General features: G+C 40.8%; 1 protein-coding gene across 2 annotated transcripts in view; it reads right to left on the bottom strand.

The window, feature by feature from the left end:
• Positions 1 to 26,199, bottom strand: part of RBMS3 (RNA binding motif single stranded interacting protein 3) — a 1,020,603-nt gene that overhangs the window by 8,803 nt on the left and 985,601 nt on the right. For both annotated transcript variants that reach the window (XM_077268961.1, XM_077268960.1), the window contains exons 11-13: positions 13,454 to 13,564; positions 4,263 to 4,343; positions 3,545 to 3,677 (exon numbers count right to left, since the gene is read on the bottom strand). In XM_077268961.1, coding sequence (XP_077125076.1) covers positions 3,552 to 3,677; positions 4,263 to 4,343; positions 13,454 to 13,564 — 318 coding nt within the window. In that variant the 3' untranslated portion in view covers positions 3,545 to 3,551. The remainder of the gene's footprint in view (positions 1 to 3,544; positions 3,678 to 4,262; positions 4,344 to 13,453; positions 13,565 to 26,199) is intronic.

Raw genomic sequence — 26,199 nt, 5'->3', positions numbered from 1 at the left:
CGCCTTCCCATCTGGGTGTTTGCAAAAAGATAAGAGGATGAAGTTTAGGATCACAGAGCAGAGCCATTTTGTTGGTGACTGAAAATTGATACAGATAAGTAGACAGTGTCACCAAGGACAGATAGCAGCACCAATTCTGTTAGTTGGTGCTGCTTGCTGTATCATAAGCTGGGGTTAGATACATGGAGTGTATCACATGCTGCGATTAGATATGCTTAAAGTAACAGAGTGTATCATATAGGATGAGATTAGATACTTTGTATCTAATGTATGTAAAATTTGACCTCGCTCCATCCACTTCTATGCGAGCAGTGATGTAATGTGTGACCCCACTTTGTCCACTTTTATGGGATCAGTTGTGTAATGTGTGACCTTACTCTGTCCACTACATTGCTATTTCCATAGAAGTAGACAGAAAAGGGCCAAACATTACACCAATGCTCCCATAGAAGTGGACAGAGCGGTGTCATACATTACACCACTGCTCCCATAGAAGCAGGCAGAGCGGGGTCGCACATTACACTACAGCCCCCATAGAAGTGTCAGAGCAGTGTCAGATTTACACTACTTCTCCCTTAGAAATATGTGACCCCTCTCTGCCTACTTTTATGGCAGCAGTGGTTTAATGCAATGGGCATTAGATGCACGGATCTGAGTGCTATCATCAGGGGCATGCATAAAAATTATAGGGCTCAATAGCAGAAGTTCTAATTGCCCCCCACCCCACCTAAAAAATAATATTCAGTGGGGTCACGGAATAACATATCTTTTAACTTTGCAGCTCTTACAAAGTAATTTTCATCCTATCAAACCCACTAAATTCCCCATATAGTCCTCCATATATTACAATGGGTCCCACATTGCCTTCTATATAGTACAATGGGTGGCACATACAGTATAATGCCTTTTATAGTGCACCGTACAATATAATGGCCCCATATAGTGCACCATACAGTATAATGACTCCACATAGTGCTCAATACAATATAATGGCCCCATATAATGCTCAACACAGTATAATGTGCCCTGTATAGTTACCATGATGGGCATTAGATAAACGGCTCTGATATGTCAGTTTAGAGTTAACAGCTTACTGCCATGTTTAGAGTAAAGCAGAGAAATCATCACACTGCTGTGCTCTGAAAACGGTGTCTAGTGGTGAGCCGATATTCACCTAATCCAGGAATTCCGCTCCCGGCATCTCCTTTCATCACTTCCAGCTCAGCAGCTCCCGTAACCATTCAGCTCGTGCTGAGTTCTAAGCGGTGACGGGGGAAAAGTATAGCCTGCAGCATACCCTGTGGACATCACAAAAAGGTGCCAATCTCCTCCTACATCTGTGACATGGATAGCTCAAGGGAGGTCCCCGGGTCAAAGCATGACGCCGACACAGTGTAGAAGGTGTGGTTGGACAGTGACCACAGATTCCTATGTACAAGTGCTGTCGCATTTGAGGTGTGTAATTGTTGCTACACACCAGCAAATGCAAATGGCGTCCCCCAGTTTAAAAAAAACAGTTAAAACAGTGAATTTAATTTTGTATTAAAAAGAACTGATTTTAGAATCAATAATTATTAATACATAAATAAAAATCGTGTCACCTTCAATTTAAAAAGACTAACCCAAACTTACTTTAGCCCCTTATCCCACCATGCAATTATCTGTTTTATCCTCCCTTTCTTCCATTAGTCATAACTTTTTTATTTTTTTTTGTCCATATAGTTCTTTGAGAGCTTGTTTATTTCCTGGATGAGTTATCTTTTTGAAAGACATAAGTTATTTTGTCTTGTGAGGCAAATATTCCAAGTGTGTCGAAATTGCAAAAAAAAAGTGCATTTTAACAATTTTTTCTTTTATAAATTTGCCATGCTAAGTTTACGGCAAAACTGACCTGGCAATATGATTATCCAGGTCAGTATGATTAGGAAGATTGCAAGCATCTATATATATTTTTTTAGATTAAAAAAAACCTTTACTTGTGTCGCAATTTTCTTAGACGCGTAAGACTTTCAATTTTTGGAATATTGGGCTTTGTTAGGGATTATTTTTTTCACCCTAAGTGAACATTTTTACTGATACAATTTTGCGGTAGACAATGCTGGCTTTCAGAGGAGAATTGTCATGACAAGCACAAAGGTCTTCAAAAGACCACTGGCTGTCTTGGCAACCCATGGGTGTCCCGCGGTCACATCACAGGCATGTCAACGGGCACATGGAATGATGTGCCCGCCTGCCTGCGCTTGTTAAATGCGGCTGTTAGATAGACAGCAGTAATCAACAGGTTAAAAACAGTGGGCGGAGTTGTGCTCCACCCTCAGCTGCTAAAAGGCACATGATGGCTGTTTAAATCAGCCATCATCTGCTGGGAAAAATGTGGACTCGGTGCGTGAGCCCACATCAAAGTCAGGGGCATACAGTAACATATGACATAAATGTACATTATATGTCATGAAGGGGTTAACATTTTCAGCATTCTAATTGTATTTGTCTTACAGAGTTAGGTCCCGCTTCATCAAAGTGATTATACCAAAGTTTTACAGTAAATTGCATTGAAAAGTCCCAAAATGTTGTGACTTTTACCATTTTTAAGCCAATTTCACCCAGCACCGCGATTGTGGACAGAACTAAGGAGTGTGTGGGGACAGCTTGCCTATTTCATGACCAGCTGTGGTGTTTCTTATCCCAGTCATCTTACTCCAGGCCTCGACTGGAGTAAGATTTGTAGCAACTCACACACCACTTGTCAGATGCTCCTGACTCATTAAGAGGCATGCACCTTGTAATGAATCAGAGCCATCTGACTCTAGAATGTCCCCCCGTGGAGATCAGCATAAACACCACCAGTCTTGATGAATCAGGCCATAGTCTGTAGACAGAGTCAGCAAACACCAAAAAGTAGAGATGAGCAAATTGATTTGATTGCAGACCAGAGGACCAAATATTGCTTTACTATATATAGTAATGCAAATAAAATGCTTGAATATTTTTTAATTTTATGAATTGAATTAGAAATACTTATGCACTTTCAGTTTTGCTTGAAAACAAGTTATCCGTTCTGTGTCTTTAGTGTATGAAAATATGTTATGTACATTGCAGGAAAGATTTGCACAGTTCTCTCATTAATGTTTAATTTGTTTTTTCTTTGTTTTTGTTTTCAAAAAATATAACTCATAGAATTTGTCATCAAGTTCAAGTTTATATTAAACTGTATTCAAGATTAAACAGTTCTCGAAGACCTGATAAGGCTGGCGGACTTATTTTAAAACCCATGTTAGAATGTTAGTTCCCTTATCATTTCTGAAACAATTTCCAATTTTACATTAAAATGAGCTGAAAACTTTTGAAAAGAATTGTGTAGCCATTCGGGCATGGACTTTTCTAATTACTTCAGCCTCGTTAGGTCAAAGGAATCTATTTAATACTTTAAGTGATTACCACATATCTAGTGAAATATCCACTTGCATAATCAAAGATATGTTTTAATAATTTAGTAATGATTTCAGGAAATAGGTGTTTTATATAGAGAAATGGGATTGTAGTTTACCAGTTGTTTACTTGGATTGTTGGTAGGAGTATGCCGGTACATGTTCATTATTTGTTTCTATCTGTTGCTGCTGTCCACTTGCTTCCTGTGATGAAGATGGTACTGTTTGTGGCGAGGTATCAGCAACAACACCCTAAAAAAAGAAATAAAATACAAAAGATATTTACAGGTTTTTTTTAGTAACAACAACCCAATGAAAGCAAGACAGCAGCTTATGACATACGACAATATCAATTCAGAAACATAAAGTATCCATCATTATTCAGAAACAGGAAGTCTCTTGTCCCTGCATTAATCATTCCCCTCTTCAAATCCTGACTTAGCTGCTCTGCTTCTCATCTCTGCCAGGAGCTTTTGCAGTGACTGTGACTCATACAGGAAAAATGTACCTCCTGTTTCTACATATAGCTTAGATAGATTCAGCTAGTTAGTTGTTAATCAAATGATATCATAGACGTAATGGAAAAGAGAAGAATGAAATGGGTTGAAAGGCAAAATATGCAGTGCTATATAATACAATGATTGAAATATATTAAGAGGATAAAAACTTTGATGCAAGTGCTTTTTTAAGCACGATGGTAGTTAAATTGTCCTAAAATATATATTTAAACAGTTGAAGAAAATCAAACTACAATGAAACTTGTACTTAATCTCTTCGCATTATTGGACTTTTTGGACATTGGACATACAACTTTTTATGTACATGTAGCATACTTACTTCAACTTGAACAGCTGTTGGAGGCACAGGAGTATACTGGGGGATATAGGTCCCTTGCATAGGTGCAGCAGCAGTCATATACTATACAGATGCAAATATACATAATATAATTTAATACAGCATTCTAAACAAAGCAAAATGTGACTTATTATAATTTAGTATTTTGTCTTCAGTACATGGTAAAATATGGATAGGTAGTTAGAAGAAACATCAGATTTTAATCAGAAAAAGGAAAAAAGTAAACAAAGAAACTGTTAACTGTATCAGCTCTGGTATCTCTTTTTTTTTAAATTCTTTATTTAAGTTTTCAAATAACATAAACAGAAATCAAAACATATATGCTCACAAATAAAAATCAAATAAATGTTGATTCAGAACAGACTAAGATGCATTAGAAGATACAGGAAATCAATGCAATTATATCTGAAAGAAGACAAGTGAGCATAAAAACATGAATGAACTGGTTCAGGTCTGGAAAGAATAGCCAAAACTTGAGTTATTAAACGTGTAAAATAAGAAAATAAAGGCTATAGGAAGTGACGGAAGGAGTTAGCGTAAGCAATTTAATCAATACTGGTAGTGAGGAAGGACAAAAGGCTCAATAAGAAGAAAAATTAGGTGAAGTGGCAGGATGGCCAAGATGGTGGGCATGGCCACGGCGCCGTATCATAGGACCCCGGAAGGGGGAGAGGGGGGGAACTAAAATTGCGTATAGCAAAGCATGTCAATAAGTAGAGATGGATTCAGGAGGAGGGGCGGCCGAGACCGCCAGAGTGGGATGAGAATTTAATCCAGGGAAGCCAAGAGTTTTAGAATTTCTCGTGGGAGCGAGTTTCCCAACGAGAAAGTTCTTCCAAGAGAAATAGGTCTTGAACCTTTAAAGTCCAGTCTTTCAGCGTTGGGGGAGCTGGTTGCCTCCAATGTGTAGAAATCAGATGTTTAGCAGATGCGACTAGAATGGGGAGCAGCTCATGTTTCCCTGGTTTAAAAGATGTGGACGGGAGGGAGAGCAATACATCCTGTGGAGTCAGGTCTTGCGACATTAGGCCCATACTGTGTAGAGATTTATTTATGTCGGACCAGAATTGTGATAGTCCCAGGCAATGCCAAAAGATATGTAGTATAGTCCCTACAGATTGGGAACATCTCCAACACAACGGAGAGTCAATTAGTCCTAAGTGGAATAGTCGCTCAGGGGTCCTGTACCACCTAGAAAGGATTTTAAATGCGTTCTCTTGTAATAAAATACATCTAGAGAACCCGTGGGAGTTAGCAAGTACCTGTTGGGTTTCTCGGGGGGATAGTGTAATTTTTAATTCTGCCTCCCAGGAAGAGAGATATAGGGGTTTAAATTGATTTGGGGTCTTACAGAGGTTTGCATATAACTTAGAAACCAATCTGGTGATTGGCGAATTCAGTCTAACCAGGAATTCAAGCCATAACCAGTCAGAGGGTTGACTCAATTGATTTAAGTTTCGACATGATATGGCGAATATGGTTTTTCTGAAGGAAGTTGGAGGGTTGTTTTGTCGCGTTAGACGGCCAGTTGTCAGTGGATGGAACTTGTTTGGACAAAAATTGGGAAACTGTGACATTAGGCAGGGAGTCCCAAAGGCCGAAGGCATCTTGGTAACTGGGGTCCATTAGCCAGGGGGTAACTTTGAGCGGGATATTGTCAAGAAAAAGGCAAAATGGAAGATGGTTTGGGATAAGGGTACGTCTAATAGATAAGGTGTTGAGAATTATGTCATCCAATTTTTGTTTCGGGGGGATAGTAGATGTCCAGAGATAAAGGTCGGCCTCCCTACCCAACAGGGACAGTTCAAGTTGCGTGTTTACATTATCTGGGTTAGGTTTAACTAAGTTTATCCATCTAGCAAGGTGGATTGCTTTGTGGTAGGTGCGAAAGTCAGGCAAGCCGAGACCACCTTCACCCCTGGGTAGAGAAAGGATTTTTAGAGGAAGTCTAGCTTTTTTATACTTCCACACAAACTGAGAGACCAATTGGTGAATCGAAAGGAAAAAAGAGTTAGGAAGAGTTATAGGTACCATATTCATGATATAGAAAATTTTTGGAAAGATATAGGATTTTATGACGTTTATCCTACCTATCCAGGAAATATATGGTAGGTCGTACTTTTTTAAGTCTAGTTGTAGGTTAGCTAAAAGGGGGATGTAATTATGCTTATAAAGGGAGGAAGGATCAGCCGTTAAATAGATTCCGAGGTATTTTAATTTTTTTACAGGCCAGTTGAAGGGGGTATTCTTTTTTTAATATCGAGATATCTGAGGTATTTGCTGAGACGTTTAAAGCTTCTGACTTATTCATATTTATTTTAAAATTAGAGATCTCACCAAATTCTGCGAGTAGTGACATAAACCTGGGAAGAGATGATCTTGGATTAGTGGTTAAAAGTAGAAGATCGTCAGCGAAGGCAGCTACCTTGACCTCTGTCCCACCCACCTTAAGACCTTTAATGTCGGTGTCTTGTCTAATCCTTTTCATCAGAGTCTCCATTACTACGATAAAGAGGGCAGGGGAAAGAGGACAGCCCTGTCTGGTGCCATTTCGTATTTTAAAGGGCTCCGAGAAGATTCCATTTACCCCGACTCTAGCAGATGGGTCCACATAAAGGGACATGATGGCTTCTATGAAAGGGGGCGGGAAGGCAAATTTTTGCAATGTACAGACCATGTATTGCCAACTGATCCTGTCAAACGCTTTTTCAGCGTCCGTTGACAGGATGGCTAGCGGTGTTCTAGTTGTCCTTGCATAGGAGATAGCGTGCAGGACCTTTACAGAGTTGTCTTTGCCCTCACGGCCTCTCACAAAACCCACCTGATCAGGGCGTATAATCCCACCTAGTACTTTATTGATTCTTGAGGCCAATATTTTAGCCCACAATTTGAGGTCGGTGTTGAGTAATGAAATGGGATGGTAATTACTGCAGAGGCTGTCATCTTTCCCCTCTTTAGGTATAATAGCAATGTAGGCTTCCAGCGCCTGGCGGGGGGGGGGGGGTCATCCCTCTAAAGAAGGAATTGAAGAGATTTACTAGGTGGGGAAGAAGGATGTCAGAAATTTTTTTATATTATCCCACCGGGAAACCGTCAGGACCGGGAGATTTACCATTGGGGGTAGCTTTTAAAGTGTCTTCTACCTCTTTTAGTGTGACTTAAGCAAGAAGTGTGTCACAATCCTTAGGGGAGATTGTCAGAAGAGAGAGAGGAGCCAAGAAGTTTTGAATTTTGGTTATGGCCATTGAACAGTCTTTCATGTCGTCAGAGGGGGGCAGATTATAAAGAGATTCGTAATATTGGCGGAAGGTCTCAGCAATTTCCCTAGAGTCCACAACTCTCTTGTTTGTCTTAGTGTTGTGAATTCTGCTCTTGGGCTCCCTCCGGTGGTTGTAAGTGGTAGCGCTGCTGTCTCTGAATCGCAGCATTTATCAGGTGTGTTCACTTTTTGCAAATCTGACTGGGCTATTTAGTCTTGCTTCACCCTTTAGTCAGTGCCAGTTGTCCATTGTTCCTGGAGGATTCACATCTCTGCCTGGTCTCTCCTGCTTTGCAGTTCATTTCAACAAAGATAAGTTCTGGCCTTGATTTTTTGCTGTCCACATGCTGTGGCCTTATTGTTCAGTTCTTTTCCATGTTTTTGTCTTGTCCAGATTGGTCTGTATAAGGATTTGTTTAGCCAAGCTGGTATCTCTGGAGATGCAGATATACCCTCCATATCTTTAGTTAGCTGTGGAGATTTAGTATTTTCTGTGATGGATATTTTCTAGTGTTTTAATACTGACCGCATAGTACTCTGTCCTATCCTTTCTATTTAGCTAGAAGTGGCCTCCTTTGCTAAATTCTGATTTCAGTCTGTGTATGTTTTTTCCCTCTCCTCTCACAGTCAATATTTGTGGGGGGCTGTCTATCCTTTGGGGATTTTCTCTGAGGCAAGATAGTTTTCCCTTTTCTATCTCTAGGGGTAATTAATTCTCCGGCTGTGTTGAGATGTCTAGGAAGCGCTAGGTACATTCCACGGCTACTTCTAGTTGCGGTGTTAAGTTCAGGGTCTGCGGTCAGTACAGGTACCACCTTCTCCAGAGTACATCTCATGCTGCTCTTAGGCCACCAGATCATAACACTTAGTGAGAATATATTTAAGAAATTTCTTTTCTTTTTGCCGTTTAAGCAACTGTGTAGTAAGTTTGCTACTTCTGTTACCATGCATGTAGAAGCGATGTCTGCAGTACATGAACAGTTTTGCTGATTTCACGTTTAACAAATCCTTGAGTTTGTTGCGGAGGGAAATAAGTTATTGAAGAGACTCGCTCGATCTGGTGGTTTTGTGAGTACGCTCTGATATGTTAATTTGGTGGAGAAGAGACTGAATTTCTTTATCTCTCTGCTTTTTAATATACGAGCTTAAAGAAATAAGCTCCCCTCTGAGGACGGCCTTATGTGTTTCCCAGATGATGGGAGATATTTGCCTGGTGTTAATGTTTTCATCAAAGAAACGAGAAATGGTGGTTTTTAACCTATTCACATTTTTGGGGTTATCCAGCAATGATTTGTTTAGTCGCCAGGTCATGGTAGCTCTAGGTAAGGTGGAGATTATTATCTCCAGGAAGATAGGGGCATGGTCCGAAATTGTAATTTCCCCAATTTGAGATGATTTGATTAAATGTAGAGTGCGGGATTGGGTATCTCTTTTTTTTAAGAAAAATTGGATTCTATCAAAGTAAATTCCACAACAATGAAACTGCAACAGCAAGAAGGAAATGCCATTGAATTATGTATTTTAAAAGATTGATAGACTTGTTAAGGCAGTGCAAACCATGAAATAATTAAAACAAAATTTTCAAAACATCTCAATTTAAAGTGGGTGCGAAAAGTATTCAGACCCCTCTAAATTTTTCACTTTTTGTTTCATTGTAGCCATTTGGTAAATTCAAAAATTTTCATTTTTTTTCTCATTAATGTACACTCTGCACCACATGACTGAAAAAAACAGAAATGTACAAATATTTGCAAATGTAATAAAAAAGAAAAGCTGAACTATCACATTGTCATAAGTATTCAGGCCCTTTGCTCAGACACTCACATGTAAGTCACATGCTGTCCATTTCCTTGTGATCCTTCTTGAGGTGTTTCTACTCCTTCATTGGAGTCCAGATATGTTTTATTAAACTGATAGGACTTTATTTGGAAAGGCACACACCTGTCTATATAAGACCTCACAGCTCACAGTGCATGTCAGACCAAATGAGAATCATGAGGTCAAAGGAACTGGCCAAGGAGCTCAGAGACCAAAATGTGGAAAGGCACAGATCTGGACAAGGTTAAAAAAGAATTTCTGCAGTACTCAAGGTTCATAAGAGCACAGTGGCCTCCATAATCCTTAAATGTAAGAAGTTTGGGACCACCAGAAGTCTTCCTAGACCTGGCCTTCGAGCCAAACTGAGCAATCGTGAACGAAGAGCCTTTGTAAGAGAGGTAAAGAAAAACCCCAAGATCACTGTGGCTGAGCTCCAAAGATGCAGTAGGAAGATGAGAGAAATTTCCACAAAGTCAACTATCACTGCAGCACTCCACCAGTCGGGCCTTTATGGCAGAGTGGCCCGACAGAAGCCTCTCCTCAGTTCAAGATATATGAAAGCCCACATAGAGTTTGCTAAAAAACACATGAAGGATTCCCAGACTATGAGAAATAAGATTCTCTTGTCTGGTGAGATGAAGATAGACCTTTTTGGTGATAATTCTGTGGAAAATAAAAGGCACTGCTCATCACCTGCCCAATACAATCCCAACAGTGAAACATGGTGGTGGCAGCATCATGCTATGGAGGTGTTTTTCAGCTGCAGGGACAGGGTGACTAGTTGCTATTGAAGGAAAGATGAATGCAGCCAAGTACAGAGATATCCTGGATATAAACCTCTCATAGAGTGCTCTGGACCTCAGACTTGGCTGAAGGTTCACCTTCCAAAAAGACAATGACCCTAAGCACACAGCTAAAATAACAAAGGAGTGGCTTCAGAACAACTCTGTGACCATTCTTGACTAGCCCAGCCAGAGCTCTGACCTTAACCCAATTAAGCATCTCTGGAGAGACCAGAAAATGGCTGTCCACCAACGTTCACCATCCAACCTGATGGGACTGGAGAGGATCTGCAAGGAAGAATGGTAGAGCATCCCCAAATTAGGTGTGAAAAACTTATTGACTTATTGCATCATTCTCAAGAAGTCTCATGGCTGTACTAGCTCAAAAGGGTGCTTCTACTCAATACTGAGCAAAGGGTCTGAATACTTATGACCATGTGATATTTTAGGTTTCTTTTTTAATAAATTTGCAAAAATGTCTACATTTCTGTTTTTTTTCAGTTAAGATGGGGTGCAGAGCATACATTAATCAGAAAAAAATGAACTTTTTTGAATTTATCAAATGGCTACAATGAAACAAAGAGTTAAAAAAGGGGTCTGAATACTTTTTGTACCCACTGTATTCAGTATCAAGGATGAGTGCCACAGAAGAAATAGATGCACTTGTTCGCATAATGTCACAGAGCATGTAAAGTCATGACATTGTGATCCTTTTGAGCAGAAAACCTCATAGGACTCATCAGATCTGAATGTATGTGCCTATCATGAAAGGCGTGGGAATTTCTGTTTCAGTGGTAGTGATCAAGTGATATGGCTAGGAGTGGAGAGCCACAGAGGTGAGCGGTAAGGTGAGTATAAGAATTTTCTTTTATTTTTTACATCTTTCATTTATAATTCTGTAGTGTCTGGAGAGACCCCATGGCATAATAAGGCACATTAAATTTTCAGAAAATAACTTTGAATTGAATTTTCTGGGAAAATCAGCATGAACAAGCAAATTAAAATTTTGCCTGATCCACTCACTCTGCTTGGCATGATATCAATTAAATTATTAATTGTTTTCTGAGTAATGTTCTGCCATGCGGAATGCATTCGAGCGTGCAAATCATCAAGATCTGCTGCTGGCAGTTGCATTGCAATTGACTACCAATGATGTCCCATATGTGTTTGATAGGAGACAAGTCCAGAGACACTGCAGGACATAGGAACAAGCTTTGTTCATGCAAGCCACTCACAGATGCACCAGCATGGTGCACCAGCCCAGTTGAAAAATGGCTTCTAGGACACATTGGAGAAATTACTGTAACACTAGTTTCTATGATCAAATAAATGTAGCACAACGTGGTTGGAGTACCTGGAATGAAGACCAGAGGAGAATTGCTACTATTTATTATGTCAGCCTCCATTGTCATCTTGCTCTGCACAATGATAGCTTTTAAGAGTGGTGGAATGAGGTAATTGGAACACCTGTAGCTGGACTTCTGTCTAGTGGTCCAATACTGTGCAAATGTTTTGTAATGGCGTATACAGTTTGATATTTTAGGCTTGGAATATGACGTGCAATTTCACTTACAGTTCATTATGGATTAATTGTGGAACTACAGTAGTAGTACAGCCATTTCTACAAAGTGTCCCAGGAGCTGTTTTTTAATATGTAAATGCCAAGTTGCATGTAGCTCAGTAATTCGTGGTAATGTGAGCACCCTATGTGGCCTAAATGTACCACCATGGTCCATATAGTCTCCTACAGATCACATCTGGACTTCACTGGCAATTGCTTAGATGTGAAATAAAATAAAATAAAAGTTGCAGGATCAGACAAATTATGATTTTATTTTTCAGTGCTCTAGAACATGTACATACATGTCGGTTGGAACTTGGGAAGCAAGAAAACTGACCTATCCAACCATTATTAGCAGCATAGTTCCCTTAATACTAAAGCCTTAAAGACTCTTCACTAGAGGAAACACATGTGTAAGAATGTATAGGGACTAGCAGGGTAGTTTCTATTAGAGAAATCAGTTTGGTACTGCCCTTATAAGGGAAAAAGTAAATTTTCTCCATGATTGCAGGGAGAGTGATGTCATCATTGGGGTGGAATAGTGATTTTCAAGATGTAGCGGCACTCATGATTTGGGGTAAAAATTTAATTCTTCATTGGATTCCTTTAAAACATACGTGTAAGTCAGGGAGCTTGCAGTATGCAGCCAGATGTCGACCGTTTCACATGTGAACACTCTTCTATGGGTATGACATGCGTGTTAACACGCACTCTACAAGCTTCTTGACTTAACTGTACATTTTAAAGGAATCCATAAAGACTGACATTTTTTACTCCAGATGGTAAGTCCAGCTACATCTTTTTCACAATGACTATTTTGCTTTCCATTTTATGGATTTAGTAGCCATTTTTTTGTTTTATGGCAGCTTTCATGGTTAGCATTACAGTTTATGCCCTTGTTTAACACATAGTACCATTTTTGCCGTACGTTTGTTCAGGAAATAGGATTTGCCCACCCTCCTGACACAATGGTAAGGCATCATTGAATCGTGGACCCCTGTGCATTTTCATTATGATAATGAAAACCTGTGAGACCATTCTTTAACTTATGATTGCCAGGTCCAGGTCCTCTCATGTAGTTCTGGGCTGATTCCTGACTTTTCTCAGAATCATCCTTACCCCACGAGGCAAGATCTTGCATGCAGCCAGAGACCGAGAAAGACTGACAATCATCTTGTGTTTTTTCAATTTTATAATAATTGTCCTGTAGCCCATCACATCCTAATGCAGGTTTACAACTTTGTCCTTAGTATCCTTAGAGAGCTCTTTGGTATTGGCCATGGTGGAGAGGTTGCAGTGTGATTGAGTATGTGCATATGTGTCTTCTATACAGGTCACAAGTTCAAACAGATGCAATTAATACAGGTAATGAGTGCAGAGTAGGAGGGCTACTTAAAGAAAAACTAACAGGTTTGTGAAAGAAAGAATTCTTGCTGGTTGGTAGGTGATCAAATACTAATTTCATTAAATAAAATGCAATTTAGTTATTTAAAAATCATACAATGCGATTTTGTCTCTGTCTCTAACAGTTGAAGTGTACATACGATAAAAATTACAGACCTCTCCATTCTTTGTAAGTTGGAAAACTTGCAAAATTGGCAGTGTATCAAATACTTATTTTCCTCACTGTATAAGTCAAATAGAATTACTGTTATAATTCATGTGCACATACAAGACAGTCTATTTTCTAAAGTCATCTGAAAAGAAAAACACAATTTGCTTTAATAAAGTAACTGGTAAAAATAAGTCTTACTGTTCCGGTTGTCCCCAAAGAGAGGTGATTCAATTGTTGTGTTAAAGGGCCCATCATACTTGCCGGTTGCATTGACATGGTATGGTCCATTGTTGGTGTTATAACAGCACCCTACAGTTAGAGTTGAAATGAATATTTGACATCATAAGGACAAGTTTTATTAAAATTGCAAAAAAAAGTTTGCTAAAAGATAGGATGGATTTAAGAGTTTGAGGATTATTGACATCATACATATATTAGGAACAGTGATGAGTGAGCGTGCTCAGATAAAAAGTTATCTAAGCATGCTTGCGTGTTAAAAGAGCATCTTCGGTGTCCTCTAATACTATACATGAGTCACTGTGGCTGCATGTCGCGCAGCAGTTCGACAGATACAACACATGCATAGATTGCCTAACAAACAGGCAATCCCTGAATGTGTTGCGGCTGTCAAACAGCCATGAAACAGGCAGCCACGGCGATTCAAACATAGAATTACAGGATGCTGAAGATGCTTTATTAGCACTCAAGCATGCTCGGACATCACCTTATTATAGCACACTCGCTCATCATCACTAATTAGGAAGCAAATTATATGAGCAAGTTATTTTTTTATAAACAACATAATTTAAATGGTTCAACATTTTCTTTATTAGTTTTAAGCACTAAAAATTCCCAAATTTCAATGTTAAAATAAATAACCTATACTTTTAAACTTACATCACTAGCAATATTTTATGTGTTAATAACAACAAAAGTGTCTTGAATAAAAATGGCACATTGTGGTACATTCATTATGGCACATTCAGGCCTTTGTATTGTTCTTGACTGCTTGATAATTATATAAATGTTTTACCAAATACTTCAACTCAGCAAAGAAAAGTGCTACAACTAGAGAACGATATAAAGTGATTGTTCTAGGTTTAAAAAAATATATTCTCAAGTTACTTTTGAGCAACTCAGCTATCCAGTTTCCTTATAGTCTCCTAGCTTTCTGGTTTCTGGTGGGGCAGGCACTCCTCCTTGAATGACAGTTCAGATGAGCAGACGCACTGTAGTATTAGTAGAACTATAACGCTAAGCACAAGTGCTGTGTAACACAGTCATCTCTCAATGGTTTATTCTAGAGTGTGAACTGCTATCATTATAGCTCTGATTTGTGATAGCAGAACTGCTATGAAAGCTGCTGATAAGGCTGGTGATTTTGCAAGATTTATAACAGCAGCTTGTCAGTAATGGAGAGGAAAGGGGAAGAAGGAGGTGAATATCTAACTGCTGTATGAAAATCATTGGACAGATGAGAGATGATTGGTATTTTTGGAGCTAACCCCACTCCTAAAATGTAAATACTGCACACACTATTGTCATGTTCTGGGCAGGCAATGGTGACTAATCGCCATGGAAACCAGTTGCACACTAAGTAAGATACAAGTTTCATTGTAGGTCAATAATAGCAGACACAAAAATCAAGACAAGTACAAACTGGCTTAGTATTATGCTGTCTAACTAATTATAGCAATTTAAAAACTTTAGCATACCCATTTAAGGTAGTCTCAAATTCTTAACTGATCTCTTTGGCTGAATTCAAAGTTAAAACACAAGACATTTCCAATAAAAATATCCATTAATTAATTGAAATATGTTTCAGCTACATTTTTTAACTGTCATTTAAAATTCAGAACTCTTATCTTATATTTTAACAACAGGTAGCCAAAGAGATTTGAACATTCACCATTCATGCCAACTTCTTCAAACTAAATTATGCTACTAGGTACATTAAAAGGGTTATCTAGTTAGAAAAAAATAAAAACAAGCTGTTAGAGTTTCTAATCTACTGTAGGGCAGGGACATACCTTATTCTCAATTTCCGTAAGTTAATGAAATTAAAATGTGGCTGCATAGATCACAACTGATTCTGAAAGTGCAATCTCATTCCTGTACAGTGGAGAAAAAAGCATTTAGTCAGCCACCAATTGTTCAACTTCTCCCACTTAAAAAGATGAAAGAGGCCTGTAATTGACATCATAGGTAGACCACAACTATGAGAGTCAAAATGAGAAAACAAATCCAGAAAATCACCTTTTCTGATTTGGCAAGATTTATTTAGCAAATTAAGGTGGAAAATAAGTATTTGGTCACCTAAAAACATGCAAGATTTCTGGCTCTCACGTACCTGTAACTTCTTCTTTAAGAGGCTCCTCTGTCCTCCACTCATTACCTTTAGTAATGGTACATGTTTGAACTTGTTATCAGTATAAAAGACACCTGTCCACAACCTCAAACAGTCACACTCCAAACTCCACTATAGTGAAGACCAAAGAGCTGTCGAAGGACACCAGAAACAAAATTGCATCCCTGCACCAGGCTGGGATGACTGAATCTGCAATAGTCAAGCAGCTTGTTGTGATAAAATAAACTGTGGGAGCAATAATAATAAAATGGAAGACATACACTCACCGGCCACTTTATTAGGTACACCATGCTAGTAACGGGTTGGACCCCCTTTTGCCTTCAGAACTGCCTCAATTCTTCGTGGCATAGATTCAACAAGGTGCTGGAAGCATTCCTCAGAGATTTTGGTCCATATTGACATGATGGCATCACACAGTTGCCGCAGATTTGTCGGCTGCACATCCCAAAGATGCTCCATACAAGGCAGGATGGATCCATGCTTTCATGTTGTTTACGCCAAATTCTGACCCTACCATCCGAATGTCGCAGCAGAAATCGAGACTCATCAGACCAAGCAACGTTTTTCCAATCTTCTACTGTCCAATTTCGATGAGCTTGTACAAATTGTAGCCTCAGTTTCCTGTTCTTAGCTGAAAGGAGTGGTACCCGGTGTGGTCTTCTGCTGCTGTAGCCCATCTGCCTCAAAGTTCGACGCACTGTGCGTTCAGAGATGCTCTTAGGCCTACCTTGGTTGTAACGGGTGGCGATTTGAGTCACTGTTGCCTTTCTATCAGCTCGAACCAGTCTGCCCATTCTCCTCTGACCTCTGGCATCAACAAGGCATTTCCGCCCACAGAACTGCCGCTCACTGGATTTTTTTTCTTTTTCGGACCATTCTCTGTAAACCCTAGAGATGGTTGTGCTTGAAAATCCCAGTAGATCAGCAGTTTCTGAAATACTCAGACCAGCCCTTCTGGCACCAACAACCATGCCACGTTCAAAGGCACTCAAATCACCTTTCTTCCCCATACTGATGCTCGGTTTGAACTGCAGGAGATTGTCTTGACCATGTCTACATGCCTAAATGCACTGAGTTGCCGCCATGTGATTGGCTGATTAGAAATTAAGTGTTAACAAGAAGTTGGACAGGTGTACCTAATAAAGTGGCCGGTGAGTGTACAAGACCACTGATAATCTCCCTCGCTCTGGGGCTCTATGCAAGATCTCACTCCTTGGAGTCAAAAGATCACAAGAACCATGAGAAAAATCCCAGAACCACACAGGGGAACCTAGTGAATGACTTGCATAGAGCTGGGACCACTTTAACAAAGACTACCATCAGTAACACATTACGCAGCCAGGGACTCAGATCTTGCAGTGCCAGATGTGTCCCCTGCTTAAGCCAGTACAATTCCGGGCCTATCTGAAGTTTGCTAAAAAGCATTTGGATTATCCAGAAGAGTATTGGGAGAATGTAGTATGGTCTGATGAAACCAAACTGTTTTGTAGAAACAAAACTTGTCTTGTTTGGAGGAGACAGAATGCTGAATTGCATCCAAAGAACACCATACCTACTGTGAAGCATGGGGTGGCAACTTCATGCTTTGGAGCTGTTTCTCTGCAAAGGGACTAGGACGACTGGTCCGTGTATATGAAAAAAATGAACGGGGACATGTATCGTGAGATTTTAAGTGCAAATCTCCTTCCATCAGCAAGGGCATTGAAGTTGAAACATGGATGGGTCTTTCAGCATGATAATGATCACAAGAATACTGCCAGGGCAACGAAAGAGTGGCTTCATAAGAAGCATATGAAGGTCCTGGAGTGGTCTAGCCAGTCTCCAGATCTCAACCTCATAGAAAACCATTGGAGGGAGATGAAAGTCCTTGTTGCACAGCAACAGGCCAAAAACGTCACTGCTCTAGAGGAGATCTGCATGGAGGAATGGGCCAACATACCACCAACAGTGTGTGCCAACTTTTTGAAGACTTACAGAAAACGTTTGACCACTGTCATTGCCAACAAAGGATATATAACAAAATACTGAGATGAACTTTTGTTAATGACCAAATACCGTATTTTCTGGTGTATAAGATGACTGGGCGTATAAGACGACCCCCAACTTTTCCATATAAAATATGGAATTTTGGATATACCTGCCGTATAAGACGGGGGTTATCTTATATGCCCAGTCATCTTATACGGCGTGTGGTTCCCAGGGTCTGGAGGAGAGGAGACTCTCCTTCAGGCCCTGGGATCCATATTCATATAAAAAAATAAAGAATAAAAAAAAATATGGATATACTCACTCCTCTGACGGACCCTGGCTCTCAGCGGTGCAAGCGTCTGCCTCCGTTCCTAAGAATGCAGTGAGTGAAGGACCTGCGATGACGTCGCGGTCACGCGACCGCTCACGTGACTGCAACGTCATCGAAGGTCCTTCACTCACTCCATTCTTAGGAACGGAGGCAGACGCTTGCACCGCTGAGGTCCAGGGTCCGTCGGAGGGGTGAGTATATCCATATTTTTTATTTGTATTCTTTATTTTTTACATGAATATGGATCCCAGGGCCTGAAGGAGAGTCTCCTCTCCTTCAGACCCTGGGAACCATCCAGGATTGCTCTGTGCACCCGTACCCGGCGTATAAGACGACCCCCGACTTTTGGGACAATTTTTAGGGGTTAAAATTTGTCTTATACGCCAGAAAATATGGTACTTGTTTTCCACCATAATTTGCAAAATCAATCTTACCAAATCGGAGAAGCTGATTTTCTGGATTTATTTTCTCATTTTGACTCTCATAGTTGTGGTCTACCTATGATGTCAATTACAGGCCTCTCTCATCTTTTTAAGAGGGAGAACTTGCACAATTGGTGGCTAACTAAATACTTTTTTTCCCCACTGTATACCATAATAGCCTATTGATTGCAATAGCCAACTTATTATGCTTAATTTTCCCTTTAGCAGTGCTATTCCGTTCTCAAAAAATTGAAATACCAGAATTTCAGTTTTTTGTCACAGTAACTCCATTTAAAATTAAATAAAAAGTGATCAAAACATCATATCTATCATAAATTGATGTCACTAAAAATGCCAGCTTTCCATGCAAAAAAATAAACCCTTACACAGCTTCATAGACATACAAATGAAAAAGTTGAAAACCTTTTGAAATGGCAGAATATTTTTAAACATTTTTAACATTTTTTACAAATCGTTGAACTTTTTAATTAAAAATTCAAGTTTGTTATTGATGGATTTATACAGACATGGAGAATTATCTTGTTAAAACAATTTTACAGCAGAAGGAACACTGTGAAAAGAAAATCCAAAAAGCAATATTGTAATGTATTTCAAAACTATACCTTGTCCAGCAAATATATTCCCTGATACGACCATGCTGACAAAAATGGAAAAATGTTGTAAAAACAAGAAGGACAAGAAAAATGAAAACACAAAAATGGAAAATTGCTTCGTTGGGAAAGGATTGAAAGATTTGCCTCCTTTCAGAAATGGTTGAGCTTTGAGCTACAAGCTGGAACGTTTATAAGAAAACAACCTCTTATAAGTCCTAACCTCTGTTGTTGATCTGCAATGCTGATGTCAGTGATTGACTTCAGCGCTGCAGACAAACAGCAGAGACTGGGGCAGGAATGTAGAGCTAGCAGCGGACACAGGAAGTGTTTAGAACACTATATTTTTATTTTAAAATTTTTTGAGTTGTGTTCACACTGGCCACTAAACAAACAAGACCTAAGATAAAAACAAAATGAGCAAATACCCTGCAGTAAATAAATAAATAAATAGCAATAGTGCATGAAAATAACAGTACTTAGTTAACACAATTTTGATAAAAAACATAAAAGCAATCCGACCTCATGAAAGTGACCATACTCAGGATGGTCCCTTAAAACATTACCAGATGTCAAATGACAGAATATGATGTTTTTCTGATACCATTTTGTCATAGTTATGATGTTTTGTTGCATTTCATTGCAATGTTGGAGTGGCCAAAACCCATAATTCTGGCATTTAGATTATTTTTTTAATTACACCATTTACCTATTGGATTAATTTATTTTATATTTTGATAGATCAGATTTTTGAGAATCCAGTGACACCAAATATGTGCATTTTTTTATTGTCTTATTTTTAGTTTGGGAAAAGGGAGTTGATTTGAACCTTTGCCTTTTTTTATTTTTTACATTTTTTTTTTGCTTTCTACTGTATTTATTGGTCCCCTTAGTGGATTTGAAGCTGTGATCGTCTGATCTCCTGTGCTATGCATAGCAGTACAATAGCCCTGCTACGTATACTAAATATCACAATCCCCTATGAACACCATCTACAAGATGGCATTCACATGAGAATCATCATGACAAACATGGAGGCCTTCAGCAGACCCCCATCTGTCATGGCAACTCAATGGCACCCTGCGATCATGTCACGGGTGTGCTGTTATTCCACCCATTCCCCTGACAGTGCAAGTTAAATGCTTCTGTCAGAGATTGCACCTCGGCTGTTACAGTAGAGGCACATGATGGCCGATTTAATCAAGCTAAGCACACTTCATATTAAGGTACACAACACATAGTAACATAGTAACATAGTTAGTAAGGCTGAAAAAAGACATTTGTCCATCCAGTTCAGCCTATATTCCATCACAATAAATCCCCAGCTCTACGTCCTTCTACAGAACCTAATAATTGTATGATACAATATTGTTCTGTTCCAGGAAGACATCCAGGCCTCTCTTGAACCCCTCGACTGAGTTTGCCATCACCACCTCCTCAGGCAAGCAATTCCAGATTCTCACTGCCCTAACAGTAAAGAATCCTCTTCTATGTTGGTGGAAAAACCTTCTCTCCTCCAGACACAAAGAATGCCCCCTTGTGCCCATCACCTTCCTTGGTATAAACAGATCCTCAGCGAGATATTTGTATTTTCCCCTTATATACTTATACATGGTTATTAGACCGCCCCTCAGTCGTCTTTTTTCTAGACTAAATAACCCAAATTTCGCTAATCTATCTGGGTATTGTAGTTCTCCCATCCCCTTTATTAATTTTGTTGCCCTCCTTTGTACTCTCTCTAGTTCCATTATATCCTTCCTGAGCACCGGTGCCCAAAACTGGACACAGTACTCCATGTGCGGTCTAACTAGGGATTTGTACAGAGGCAGTATAATGCTCTCATCATGTGTATCCAGACCTCTTTTAATGCACCCCATGATCCTGTTTGCCTTGGCAGCTGCTGCCTGGCACTGGCTGCTCCAGGTAAGTTTATCATTAACTGGGATCCCCAAGTCCTTCTCCCTGTCAGATTTACCCAGTGGTTTCCCGTTCAGTGTGTAATGGAGATATTGATTCCTTCTTCCCATGTGTATAACCTTACATTTATCATTGTTAAACCTCATCTGCCACCTTTCAGCCCAAGTTTCCAACTTATCCAGATCCATCTGTAGCAGAATACTATCTTCTCTTGTATTAACTGCTTTACATAGTTTTGTATCATCTGCAAATATCAATATTTTACTGTGTAAACCTTCTACCAGATCACTAATGAATATGTTGAAGAGAACAGGTCCCAATACTGACCCCTGAAGTACCCCACTGGTCACAGCGACCCAGTTAGAGACTATACCATTTATAACCACCCTCTGCTTTCTATCACTAAGCCAGTTACTAACCCATTTACACACATTTTCCCCCAGACCAAGCATTCATATTTTGTGTACCAACCTCTTGTGCGGCACGGTATCAAACACTTTGGAAAAATCGAGATATACCACGTCCAATGACTCACCGTGGTCCAGCCTTGTTGTGAGCTCTGTTTTTGGGCTCCCTCTTGTGGTCACAAGTGGTACTGTGTGAGTGCTGTCTTTGGGCTCCCTCTGGTGGCTCTTTGTGTCATTCTGCAGGTCTGAGACTGGATCAGCTGTCTCGTTATCTGTTAGCTAGTTTCCTATTTAGCTCACCTGGACTATGAGTTGTTGCCTGCTGTCGATGTATTCAGTGCTATTTTGATTTCTCCTGAATTCCTTCGTTATCAGTCTCGCCAAGAGAAGCTAAGTTTCTGTTTGGTTATTTTTTGCTCATCAGTGTTCAATATGTTTTTTGGTTATTTATTTGTCCTTGTCCAGATTGCTAATATGTGATTTCCTTGCTTGCTGGTAGCTCTAGGGGGCTGAGTTTCTCCCCTCACACCGTTAGTTGGTGTGGGGGTTCTTGAATTCTCAGCGTGGATTTTTTGTATAGGGTTTTTTACTGACCGCACAGTTCCCTGTCTGTCTTCTGCTATCTAGTATTAGTGGGCCTCATTTGCTGAATCTGTTTTCATTTCTACGTTTGTATTTTCCCCTTACCTCACCGTTATTATTTGTTGGGGGCTTCCTATATCTTTGGGGTAATTTCTCTGAGGCAAGTGAGGTCTTACTTTCTCTATAGGGGTAGCAAGTTTCTCAGGCTGCGTCGAGACGTCCAGGAATTTAGGCACGTTCACCGGCTACCTTTAGTGTGTTTGGTTAGGATCAGGTTGCGGTCAGTCCAGTTACCACCTCCCTAGAGCTTGTTCTATGTTCAGTAACTTAGCTAGTACATTCTGTGATCCTCAGCCACTAGGATCATACCAGTACAGCAGGCCAAAAAAGTGTTTAATGCATCGCAGAAGTGGGATAAGAGAAGTCCTGAGTACAATTTTTTTTTCCTCTCCCTTTGCTGCAATCTGTCCAGCTTCTCTCATCCCCTTAATCTCTGGGTGGCTTTGAGTTCAGCTGCAGACATGGATATTCAGAGTCTGACTTCTAGTGTGGATCATCTTGCTGCAAGGGTGCAAAGCATTCAGGATTTTGTTGTTCACAGTCCTATGTCTGAGCCAAAAGTACCTATTCCTGAGTTGTTTTCTGGAGATAGATCTAGGTTTCTGAATTTTAAGAATAATTGTAAATTATTTCTTTCTTTGAGACCCTGTTCCTCTGGTGATTCCGCTCAGCAAGTTAGAATTGTTATCTCCTTGTTACGTGGCGACCCTCAAGATTGGGCTTTCTCCCTGGCGCCGGGAGATCCTGCATTGCTGAATGAATGTGGATGCATTTTTTCTGGCGCTTTGATTGCTTTATGAGGAACCTAATCTTGAGAACCAGGCAGAAAAGGCCTTGCTGGCTCTCTCTCAGGGCCAGGATGAAGCTGAGGTGTATTGTCAAAAATTTCGGAAATGGTCGGTGCTTACTCAATGGTATGAGTGTGCGCTGGCTGCAAATTTCAGAGAAGGTCTTTCTGAAGCCATTAAGAATGTTATGGTGGGGTTCCCCACGCCTGCAAGTCTGAATGACTCAATGGCTTTGGCCATTCAGATTGATCGGCGTTTGCGGGAGCGCAAATCTGCGCACCATCTGGCGGTGTTTTCTGAACAGAGACCTGAGTCTATGCAATGTGACCGAATTCTGACCAGAATTGAGCGGCAAAATCATAGACGTCAAAATGGGTTGTGCTTTTACTGTGGTGATTCTACTCATGTTATCTCAGCCTGCTCTAAGCGCGTAAAAAAAATCGCTAAATCTGTCACCGTGTCTGTTACTTTAATTTGTTCGTTGTCATCCTACTCGGTTATGGCTTTTGTGGATTCAGGTGCTGCCCTGAACCTGATGGATTTGTCGTTTGCCAGGCGCTGTGGTTTGGTCCTGGAGCCTTTGGAATTCCCTATTCCACTGAGGGGAATTGATGCTACACCATTGGCTGAGAATAAGCCTCAGTATTGGACTCAAGTGACCATGTGCATGACTCCTGTACATCAGGAGGTGATTCGCTTTCTTGTGCTGCATAATTTGCATGATGTTGTCGTTTTGGGTCTGCCATGGCTGCAGGCCCATAATCCAGTTCTGGATTGGAAAGCTATGTCTGTTTCAAGTTGGGGTTGCCAGGGGATTCATGGCGATGCTCCTTTGGTGTCAATTGCTTCTTCCACTCCTTCTGAGGTCCCTGAGTTTTTGTCGGACTACCAGGATGTATTTGATGAGCCCAGATCCGGTGCCCTGCCTCCTCACAGGGATTGTGATTGCGCTATAAATTTGATTCCTGGTAGTAAGTTCCCTAAGGGACGACTTTTTAATTTGTCTGTACCAGAACATGCCGCAATGCAGAGTTATATAAAGGAGTCTTTAGAGAAGGGACATATTCGCCCGTCCTCTTCCCCTCTTGGTGCAGGATTCATTTTTGTGGCCAAGAAGGATGGTTCTCTGAGACCTTGTATAGATTATCGTCTTCTAAATAAAATCACGATCAAATTTCAGTATCCTTTGCCATTATTATCTGATCTGTTTGCTCGGATTAAGGGGTCCAGTTGGTTCACCAAGATAGATCTTCGTGGTGCGTATAACCTTGTCCGTATTAAGCAGGGGGATGAATGGAAAACAGCATTTAATACGCCCGAAGGCCATTTTGAGTACTTGGTGAGGCCTTTTGGACTCTCTAATGCTCCTTCTGTGTTCCAGTCCTTCATGCATGACATCTTCCGAGAATATCTGGATAAATTTATGATTGTGTATCTGGATGACATTTTGGTCTTTTCTGAGGACTGGGAGTCCCATGTGAAGCAGGTCAGGATGGTATTTCAGGTTCTGCGTGCTAATGCCTAATTTCTGAAGGGCTCAAAATGTCTCTTCGGAGTACAGAAGGTTTCCTTTTTGGGTTTTATTTTTTCTCCTTCTACTATTGAGATGGACCCAGTCAAGGTCCAGGCTATTCATGACTGGACTCAGCCTACATCTGTTAAGAGTCTTCAGAAGTTCTTGGGTTTTGCTAATTTTTACCGTCGCTTCATTGCTAATTTTTCTGGCGTGGTTAAACCCTTGACGGATTTGACCAAGAAGGGTTCTGATGTGACTAATTGGTCTCCTGCGGCCGTGGAAGCCTTTCGGGAGCTAAAGCACCGGTTTTCTTCGGCTCCAGTTTTGTGTCAGCCTGATGTCTCTCTTCCTTTTCAGGTCGAGGTTGATGCTTCTGAGATTGGAGCAGGGGCTGTTTTGTCGCAGAGAAACTCTGATTGCTCTGTGATGAAGCCTTGTGCTTTCTTTTCAAGAAAGTTTTCGCCTGCCGAGCGGAATTATGATGTTGGTAATCGGGAGTTGTTGGCTATGAAGTGGGCATTTAAGGAGTGGCGACATTGGCTCGAGGGAGCTAAGCATCGTGTGGTGGTCTTGACTGATCACAAAAATCTGATTTATCTTGAGTCTGCCAAGCGGCTGAATCCTAGACAGGCTCGTTGGTCGTTGTTTTTCTCCCGTTTCGATTTCGTGGTCTCGTACCTGCCTGGTTCGAAGAACGTGAAGGCTGATGCTCTTTCTAGGAGTTTTGTGCCTGACTCTCCGGGAGTTTCAGAGCCGGCTGGTATCCTCAGAGAGGGAGTGATTTTGTCTGCCATTTCCCCAGATTTGCGACGAGTGCTGCAGAAATTTCAGGCGGATAGACCTGATCGTTGCCCACCAGAGAGACTGTTTGTCCCAGACAGATGGACCAGCAGAGTTATTTCTGAGGTTCATTCTTCGGTGTTGGCAGGCCATCCTGGGATTTTTGGTACCAGAGATTTGGTGGCTAGGTCCTTCTGGTGGCCTTCCTTGTCGCGGGATGTGCGTTCCTTTGTGCAGTCATGTGGGATTTGTGCTCGGGCTAAGCCTTGCTGTTCTCGTGCCAGCGGTTTGCTTTTGCCTTTGCCTGTCCCGAAGAGGCCTTGGACGCACATTTCCATGGATTTTATTTCGGATCTTCCAGTCTCTCAGAGAATGTCAGTCATCTGGGTGGTGTGTGATCATTTTTCCAAAATGGTCCATTTGGTGCCCTTGCCTAAGTTGCCTTCCTCCTCCGATTTGGTTCCTCTATTTTTTCAGAATGTGGTTCGCTTGCACGGCATCCCTGAAAATATTGTGTTTGACAGAGGATCCCAGTTTGTGTCCAGATTTTGGCGGACCTTTTGTGCTAAGATGGGCATTGATTTGTCTTTTTCGTCGGCCTTCCATCCTCAGATGAATGGCCAAACCGAGCGAACTAATCAGACCTTGGAAACTTATTTAAGATATTTTGTTTCTGCTGATCAGAATGATTGGGTGACTTTTTTGCCATTGGCCGAGTTTGCCCTTAATAATCGGGCTAGTTCTGCTACTTTGGTTTCGCCTTTTTTCTGCAATTCTGGTTTTCATCCTTGTTTTTCCTCGGGTCAGGTTGAGCCTTCTGACTGTTCTGGGGTGGATTCTGTGGTGGATAGGTTGCAGCAGATTTGGAACCATGTGGTGTACAATTTGAAGTTGTCACAGGAGAAGGCTCAGCGCTTTGCCAACCGCCTTCGCGGTGCGGGTCCCCGACTACGCATTGGGGATTTGGTATGGCTGTCTTCTCGGTATGTTCCTATGAAGGTCTCCTCTCCTAAATTCAAGCCTCGCTTCATCGGTCCTTATAAGACTTTGGAAATCCTTAACCCGGTGTCATTTCGTTTGGACCTCCCAGCGTCGTTTGCCATTCATAACGTGTTCCATAGGTCTTTGTTGCGGAGGTATGTGGTGCCTGTGGTTCCTTCTGTTGAGCCCCCTGCCCCGGTGCTGGTTGAGGGC

The sequence above is a fragment of the Ranitomeya variabilis genome, chromosome 6 (assembly GCF_051348905.1).
Source record: "Ranitomeya variabilis isolate aRanVar5 chromosome 6, aRanVar5.hap1, whole genome shotgun sequence".
Classification (NCBI taxonomy): Eukaryota; Metazoa; Chordata; class Amphibia; order Anura; family Dendrobatidae; genus Ranitomeya; species Ranitomeya variabilis.
Note: the sequence above shows the minus strand (reverse complement) of the source record. Positions and strands in the feature narration are given on the sequence as shown.